The sequence below is a fragment of the Anolis sagrei genome, chromosome 12 (genome assembly GCF_037176765.1).
Source record: "Anolis sagrei isolate rAnoSag1 chromosome 12, rAnoSag1.mat, whole genome shotgun sequence".
Classification (NCBI taxonomy): domain Eukaryota; kingdom Metazoa; phylum Chordata; class Lepidosauria; order Squamata; family Dactyloidae; genus Anolis; species Anolis sagrei.
The window spans coordinates 21,534,836-21,545,109 of record NC_090032.1 but is presented as its reverse complement, the minus strand read 5'-3'; the positions used below and the strand labels follow the sequence as shown (position 1 = coordinate 21,545,109).

Here is a 10,274-nt window from a genome sequence, read left to right as displayed (position 1 = left end):
ATTATTATTATTATTATAGATACAAAGCTGCTTTGAGTCTCTATTATATTATTACAATATAATATATATTATAATATATATATAAATAATATATATATATTATAGATACATAGCTGCTTTGAGTCTCTATTATATTATTATAATATATATATATTAATGTTATATATATATATATATATATATATATATTAGATACAGAGCTGCTTTGAGTCTCTAATATATTATTACAATATAATATATATTATAGTATATATATATATATAATATATATATATTATAGGTGCATAGCTGCTTTGAGTCTCTAATATATTATTATTATTGTACATACATAGCTGCTTTGAGTCTTGATTATATTATTATAATATAATATATATTACAATATATATATAAATTATATATATTTATATATTTGTTATAGATACATAGCTGCTTTGAGTAATATATTATTATTATAGATATATAGCTGCATTGAGTCTCTAATATATTATAATATAATATATATATTAATATTATATATATATATATATATATATATATTAGATACATATCTGCTTTGAGTCTCTAATATATTATTATAATATATATATTAATAATATATATATATATATATATTAGATACATATCTGCTTTGGGTCTCTAATATATTATTATTATTATAGGTGCATAGCTGCTTTGAGTCTCTAATATATTATTATAATATAATATATATGTATTAATATTATATATATATTATAGATACATAGCTGCTTTGAGTCTCAAATATATTATATTATAATATTATATATATAATATTATATATATAATAGATACATAGCTGCGTTGTCACTAATATATTATTATAATATATATATTAATAATATATATATATATATTATACATAGCTGCTTTGAGTCTCTAATATATTATAATATATTATAATATTATATATATATATATATATATATATATATACACACACACACACACACATATATATATAATAGATACATAGTAGCTTTGAGTCCCTATTGTGGACAGAAAAAGAAGCGTATAAATAAACATAATAATAAGAGTAATAATAAGCCTGTCAAGGTGGTCCCAGTAGTGACTGGCACGCTGGGTGCAGTGTCTAAAGACCTTGGCCTGCACTTAAAAACAATCAGCGCTGACAAAATCACCACCTGTGAATAATAATAATAATAATAATAATAATAATAATAATAGAGATAGTTATAGCTGGGTCCTGTTAATAAATAATATTTCTACAATAATAATAACAATACATAGCTGCTTTGAGTCTCTAATATATTATTATTATTATTATTATTATTATTATTATTGATACATAGCTGCTTTGGGTCTCTAATAATAATAATAATAATTATTATTATTATTATTATTATTGATACATAGCTGCTTTGAGTCTCTAATATATTATTATTATTATTATTATTATTATTATTATTATAGATACATAGCTGCTTTGGGTCTCTAATAATAATAATAATTATTATTATTATTGATACATAGCTGCTTTGGGTCTCTAATATATTATTATTATTATTATTATTATTATAGATACATAGCTGCTTTGAGTCTCTAATATATTATTATTATTATTATAGATACATAGCTGCTTTGAGTCTCTAATATATTATTATAATATAATATAATATAATATAATATAATATAATATAATAATATAATATAATATAATATAATATATAATAGATCCATAGCTGCTTTGAGTCTCTAATATATTATTATAATATATTAATTATTAGTCAGCTGGACGTCAGGAGATAATGTTTCTGGAACATGGCCATACAGCCCGGAAAACTCACAGCAACCCAATGATTCTGCCCATGAACGCCTTTAATATATATAATAATTTATAATAATTTGACATAAGACATAAATAAAGGCGATGGGGAGTCGAGCGCACCTTACCTGCGAGGCTGGTTTTTTGGGGGGCGTGGGTGTCAGTCTCGAGGAAGGCGGAGGCATCGGAGGAGGCGGAGCCTTGGCTCTCGCTGGGGGTCGAAGGGCACCGCTGGACAAAGCGAGTGTCGGCCAGGCGCACAAAGGTGGCCGAGACCTCGCCGTCGTCCATCGTTTTGCCCTCTGGGAGGAAAGAAAACGACAAGGTCTAGAACAGGATCCCACTTCCACTAGGCAAATATTTTGGGAAGGGGATGAAATATTCAGAATTAGCCTATATTAGCGTATATATTCAACATTAGACTGTTATTGTTATAAAGCAGAAGTTGGGTGGCCATCTGTCAGGAGGGCTTTGATTGTGTCTTCCTTAGGAGCAGAAAAGGGCTGGACTGGACGGCCTTGGGGATCTCTTCCAACTCTAGGATTCTATGGCTATAATAATAATAATAATAATAATAATAATTATTATTATTATTATTATTATCTATATATATAAATCTGTAAAGGGCGTCCTTAGGTGCCCAAAAACGGGAAACACCCCGGAGGAAAACTCACCAAACTTGACGTGTACACATTCCTCATACCCCAAGGTATGACCAACAATCATCACAATTCCGATACACATCACAACAAACTCACAATTTCTAAACAACACGGATCATGCGCAGAGGTGTCCTGGGAGGCCTGGCTCTCCCTCTCCTCCCCCCTCCACGTGTTCCTTCTCCTTCTCTTGAATACATGGCTGGACCACGCCCCCTTTGCGCAAGCCACGCCCCCTCCTTTCGCTGCCCCGCCCCTTCCCACCCTGACCCAATCCATCAGTCCTCCTCCTCCTCTTCCGCCCACGCTCCCTCCGTGCAAGCCCCGCCCCTCCCTTCGCCGCCCCGCCCCTTCCCACCCTGACCCAATTCTTCGGTCCTCCCCCTCCTCCTCCGCCCACGCCCCCTCCCTTTGTCGAGAGGGCTTTGGTGGCTTCTTTATCAACAGCAAAGGGATGGACTGGATGACCTTTGAGGGTCCCTTCCAACTAAAGCGCAGACTGGGAATCCATTGGACTCTCCTTCTTTCTCGGGGGGGGGGGGGCGGGTGGCTAGAGGGCCATCTGTCGGGAGGGCTTCGGTGGTGGCAGGGGGATGGACTGGATGACCTTTGGAGAGTCCCTTCCAACTAAAGCACAGATTGGGAGTCCATTGGAGTCCCCTTCTTTCTCTGGGGGGGGATGGCTAGAGGGCCATCTGTCGGGAGGGCTTCGGTGGTGTCTTCCTCAACAGCAGGGGGATGGACTGGATGACCTTTGGGGGTCCCTTCCAACTAAAGCACAGATTGGGAGTCCATTGGAGTTTCCTTTCTCTGGGGGAGATGGCTAGATGGCCATCTGTCAGGAGGGCTTTGATGTGGTGTTATCCCCAATAATAATAATAATAATAATAATAATAATAATAATATATTTATACCCCGCCACCATCTCCCCAAGGGGACTCGGGGCAGCTTACATGAGGCCACACCCATCAATACAGTAAACACAATATAAATACGAAAACACAACAGAAAATCAGAAAATAAAATAACATAAAATACATAAACCAATGTAAATAAACAACAGGGGGCTGGACTGGATGATCTTTGGGGCTTCCCTCCAACTCTAGTGGTATATAGACTACTTGGGATGCTGGGCCCATAACCCAACTGTCAGTGGCATCGGCAGCACAGCAAGGCAGGAACAGACCAATCACAGCCACTTTAGGCTATAAACTACTTTATTTTACAGCTCTATACATTAGAATCTCTGGAATGCAAGAGGTGTGGACTAGTACTGATAACTCCGCACATCATAAACTTGCTTCTTTTTTGTCCAGTCGAAACATTGTGAACTCACTAACCATTATCAGTACTAGTCCACACCTCTTGCATTCCAGAGTAAGGTATGGCGCTTCGTCCATTTGTTCTATACACCTGATTTATGACCTCTCTAGGAATGCCATTCCCTCCATGGTTCCGTTAACTCTTTTCACACAGGGATACATTACAGGGATACATTACAACATACATACATACATACATACTTTGAAATCTACATTATAAATGACAAACAACTTCAACATGGGAGTCCAGTGGAGGCTACTTCTCTAGAGTTTTCTGTCAGGAGGACTTTGTTGGTGGGGTCCTCAACACCAGGAGAAAGGGTCTGGACTGGATGACCCTCGCCCCCCCCCCCCAGCTCTGCGATGCTCACCCTCCATGGTGTCGGTCAGCCGGTCGGCCACCTTCCTGACCAGGGCGCTGCGTGGCATCTGCCCGTTGAGCAGCAGCTCCTCCACCAGGAGTTCTCCCGCGTCGCCGTAGAGGGTCTTGGCTGTGTAGATGTAGCGCGGGAAGCGCAGGAGGCGCAGGACACGCCCGCAATGGGCCTCGTACTCCACCGCCGCACCGCGCCTCCGCGGCGCATGGAAGGACACCAGGCCGTGATGGATCAGCACACACAGCGCCTTACGCACCTGCGCGAGAAATCGGAAGCGTCAAAGAAAGGACTGTCCTCCAGATAGAAAGATAGACACACACGTACGCAGCCAGTCCCCAACTGACAAATGGCTCCTAGTTAGGAACAACGTGGTTGAGACAACAGGAAGTGAGAGGGATCTTATATATTTGTGATAGTATTATATTATTTTATATTATGTATTACTAGCTGTCCCCTGCCGCGCGTTCCTGTGGCTCAGTCTGTGTATATGTATTTTGTGTGTGTGTATATGTGTGTATATATTTGTGTGTTTACATGTGTACATGCATATTGCGTATGTGTGTGCCTGTCTATATGCATATTTGTGTGTATATGTATGTATGTGGATATGTATATGTGTTTTGTGTGTGTGTATGTGTGTGTATATATTTGTGTATATATTTGTGTATATATGTGCGTTTGTGTATATATATGTGTGTGTGTATATGTGTGTTTACATGTGCACATGCATATTGCGTATGTGTGTGCTTGTCTATATGCATATTTGTGTGGATATGTATGTATGTGGATATGTATATGTGTTTTGTGTGTGTATATATGTGTGTATATATTTGTCTATTTGTGTGTTTACATGTGTACATGCATATTGCGTATGTGTGTGCCTGTCTATACGCATATTTGTGTATATATGTATGTATGCGGATATGTATATGTGTTTTGTGTGTGTATATATTTGTGTATATATGTGTGTTTGTGTATATGTGTGTGTGTGTATGTGTGAATATATTTGTGTATTTACATGTGTTTACATGTGTACATGCATATTGCGTATGTGTGTGCCTGTCTATATGCATATTTGTGTGTATATGTATGTATGTGGATATGTATATGCGTTTTGTGTGTGTGTATATATTTGTGTGTATATATATATGTGTGTGTGTGTGTATATATATATATATGTGTGTGTGTGTATATATATATATATATGGGGGTATGTGTGTGCATATATTTGTGTATATATGTGTGTTTGTGTATATATGTGTGTGTGTGTATATATGTATGTATATATTTGTGTATTTCTGTGTTTACATGTGCACATGCATGTTGCGTATGTGTGTTCTTGCCTATATACATATTTGTGTGAATATGGATCAGTTCCACCTTGTCTCCTGTGCTATTCTAATAATATAATATATTGTATATGCATATAATATTTATAATATTATAATGTAATGCAATATAATGCTAATAATAATAATATATTATAATTATATATTTATATTACATATAATATTACTAATAATATTACGATATAGTGGTATGGTGCAATATAGCAATGTTTAATGCTGATATTGTACTATGCTAATAATATAATATATTGTATGTAATATATACCTTGCATGCTGCTGAGTCCCCTTCGGGGAGAGATTGGCGGCGTAAATAAATAAATAATAAATATATGTATGTATGTAGATATGTATATGTGTGTGCATGTGTATATCATATATGTGTGCATTTGTATATGTATATATGTAGGTGTATGTGTGTGCTTGTGCATATATATATACGTGTGTGTGTATGAATGTGTGTAGGTGTATATGTATATATGGTGTATTTTTTGTGTCTTTAAGTCTCTTCTGCTGGGGTTTTGTGTGTGTGTGTGTGTTTTTATGAGTGATGGTCAGTCGTTGGCCTGACAAGTGTCTTGTGTCCAAATTTGGTGTCAATTCGTCCAGTGGTTTTTGAGTTATGTCAATCCCACAAACGAACATTACATTTTTATATATATAGACTAGCGGTCCCCTGCCACGCGTTGCTGTGGCCCACATGGAGGTTCTGTGTGGGTTTGGCCCAATTCTCTCATTGGTGGGGTTCAGAATGCTCTTTGATTGTAGGTGAACTATAAATCCCAGCAACTACCACTCCCAAATATCAGGATTCTATTTCCCCCAAATTCCACCAGTGTTCACATTTGGGCATATTGAGTATTTGTGTAGAGTTTGGTCCAGATCCATCATTGTTTGAGTTCACAGTGCTCTCTGGAGGTAGATGAACTACAACTTCCAAACTCAAGGTCAATGCCCATCAAACCCTTCCAGTGTGTTCTGTTGTTCATGGAAGTCCTGTATGCCATGTTTGGTTGAATTCCATCATTGCTGGAGTTCAGAATACTCCTTGATTGTAGGTGAACTATAAATCCCAGCAACTACCACTCACAAATGTCAAGGTCTATTTCCCTTAAACTCCATCTGTGTTCACATTTGGGCATATGGAATATTTGTGCCAAGTTTGGTCCAGATCCATCATTGTTTGAGTCCACAGTGCTCTCTGGATGCAGTGAACTACAACTCCCAAACTCAAGGAGTGAACTACAACTCCCGAACTCAAGGTCAATGTCCACCAAACCCTTCCAGTTTTTTCTGTTTGTCATGGGAGCCCTGTGTGCTAAATTTGGCCCAATTCCATCATTAGTGGAGTTCAGAATATTCTTTGATTGTAGGTGAACTATAAATCCCAGCAACTACCACTCCCAAATGTCAAGGTCTATTTCCCTTAAACTCCATCTGTGTTCACATTTGGGCATATGGAATATTTGTGCCAAGTTTGGTCCAGATCCATCATTGTTTGAGTCCACAGTGCTCTCTGGAATTAGATGAACTACAACTTCCAAACTCAAGGTCAATGCCCATCAAACCCTTCCAGTGTGTTCTGTTGGTCATGGAAGTCCTGTATGCCATGTTTGGTTGAATTCCATCATTGCTGGAGTTCAGAATACTCCTTGATTGTAGGTGAACTATAAATCCCAGCAACTACCACTCACAAATGTCAAGGTCTATTTCCCTTAAACTCCATCTGTGTTCACATTTGGGCATATGGAATATTCGTGCCAAGTTTGGTCCAGATCCATCATTGTTTGAATCCACAGTGCTCTCTGGATGTAGTGAACTACAACTCCCAAACTCAAGGTCAATGTCCACCAAACCCTTTCAGTGTGTTCTGTTGGTCATGGGAGTACTGTGTGCCATGTATGGTTGAATTCCATCATTGGTGGAGTTCGGAATGCTCTTTGATTGTAGGTGAACTATAAATCCCAGCAACTACAACTCCCAAATGTCAAGGTCTATTTCCCTTAAACTCCATCTGTGTTCATATTTGGGCATATGGAATATTCGTGCCAAGTTTGGTTCAATTCCATCGTTGGTGGGGTTCTGAATGTTCTTTGATTGTAGGTAAACGACAAATCCCAGAAACTACAACTCCCAAATGATAAAATCAATTTTTTTTGAGTGAAGGACATACATTGGGTTGTTAGGTGTATCATGTCCAAATTTGGTGTCAATTCGTCCTGTGGTTTTTGAGTTATGTCAATCCCACAAACGAACATTACATTTTATATAGATATCATGTATTATTAGTATGATGTTTATTTACGATATTTACGATACATTTACGATACGAAGGGACAATGGCTGATGGATGCCACGCCATTTGCGATACACCTGACGTGGTGCTGACTGAGCCGTTACCTGGTGGAGGGGCCTGCGTGCCTGGTGGGCCAGGACCCCCAAGGGCTGCCCCCCCCTGCGGATGAGCTGCGTCCCAATGGCCCCCACGATCTCCCCAAAGTGTTCGCGCAGGAGGAGGGAGCACAGCTGGATCTGCGCCTGCGTCATCTCCCTTTCGCGGAAACGGAGCGCCCTGGAAAACATAGGATTGTATCATCATCATCATATTATTATTATTATTATTTACACCCTGCTTTTTCTCTCCACAAATTAAATAAATAAATAAAGAAGACTCAACATTGGAAGCATATATATACTTTGGACAACCTTCTTCGAAGCAGTATCTCCATACACACACACACATACACATCCATCTATGTATTTCCATGTATTTAGATAGTCAGGGTGGGACACATATATTCCTACACCTCTATATATCTATATAGATATGTCTTCATATATATATATACACACACAAACACACATACATACACACACACACATACATATATATATATATACATATAGACATACATTTAGACATATATAATATATATTTTATTTTATATTATTGCTTATGGATATATACACACACATGTAAACACACAAATACACAAATATACACACACAAACATATACACAAATATATACACACACATACCCACACAAAACACATATACATATCCACATACATACATATACACATACATATACACATACATATGCAGATATATATATATACATATATAATATGTATTTCATTTTATACTATTGCTTATGGATATATACACATATATATGCAAACATATATATATATGTATATATGTATGTATATATATATATGCAGACCTACATTTAGACATATATAACATATATTTTATTTTATATTATTGCTTATGGATATATATACACATATCTATGCAGACATTAATATATATGTGTGTGTATATATATAGATATGTATGCAGACATACATTTAGACATATATAATATATATTTTATTTTATATTATTGCTTATGGATATATACACATATATATGGAGACATACATATATATATATGTAGAGATAGATAGATAGATACTAGATATATGCAGACATACATTTAGACATATATATTTTATTTTATATTATTACTTATGGATATATACACATAACGAATTGGATTACGATTTTAACTATGAGATGTCCCGATCTGTATTGGTGGCCCAATACTATGTATGTTTTTGTATATATTCTTAATTTTAATCTTATATGCTTAAAGTGAATTGTATATTTTAACATGTTGTAAACCGCAATGAGTCGCCGCACAGGCTGAGATATTAGCGGTATACAAGCATACCAAATAAATAAAAAAATAAATATATATGCAGACATACATTTAGACATATATAATATATATATTATTTTATATTATTGCTTATGGATATATACACATATATATGCAGACATAAATATATATATATACACACACATATATATGCAGACATACATTTAGACATATAATATATATATATTATTTTATATTATTGCTTATGGATATATACACATATATATATACAAAGACATACATTTAGACATATATATATATTATTTTATATTATTGCTTATGGATATATACACACATATATGCAGACATATATATATATATGTAGACATATATTATATATATATTATTTTATATTATTGCTTATGGATATATACACATATATATGGAGACATACATATATATATATGTAGATATATATAGATAGATAAATATATGCAGACATACATTTAGACATATATAATATATATATTATTTTATATTATTGCTTATGGATATATACACATGTATATATACAAAGACATACATTTAGACATATATAATATATATATTATATTATTACTTATGGATATATACACACACACACATATATATATGCAGACATACATTTATAGATAGATATATAGATAGATATATAGACATACATATATGCTGACATAAATATATATATATATATGTACACATTATATATATTATATATATATTATTTATATAATACATTATATATATTATATATTTTTATTTATTTATTTATTTATTTTTATTTATTTTATTTTATTTATTTATTTTATTATATATATATTATTTTATATTATTGCTTATGGAAATATACACACAGAGAGACATACATTTAGACATATATAATATATACATTTTATTTTATATTATGGCTTATTGATTATTATTATTATTATTATTATTATTATTGATTAACCTCCACCTCAAGATCTCACCCTTCTGCGCAGGCTTCGACTTCCTCGAGTAGGCCTCAAATCCTCGCCTCTTCCGGGTAACCATGGCAACCACTTCCGCCTCGGCAAGCCCCGCCCAGTCCGAGCGTAGGC

The 10,274-nt window shown here is 35.0% G+C and overlaps 1 protein-coding gene across 1 annotated transcript in view; it reads right to left on the bottom strand.

The window, feature by feature from the left end:
* POLR3C (RNA polymerase III subunit C) overlaps positions 1–10,267 on the bottom strand; it is a 24,623-nt gene extending 14,356 nt beyond the window's left edge. Inside the window, exons 1-4 of the mRNA XM_067472566.1 lie at positions 10,164–10,267; positions 7,906–8,077; positions 4,154–4,415; positions 1,930–2,103 (exon numbers count right to left, since the gene is read on the bottom strand). Of these exons, the coding sequence (XP_067328667.1) occupies positions 1,930–2,103; positions 4,154–4,415; positions 7,906–8,052 (583 nt within the window). The 5' untranslated portion in view covers positions 8,053–8,077; positions 10,164–10,267. The remainder of the gene's footprint in view (positions 1–1,929; positions 2,104–4,153; positions 4,416–7,905; positions 8,078–10,163) is intronic.
* Between the last annotated feature and the right edge of the window lie 7 nt (positions 10,268–10,274).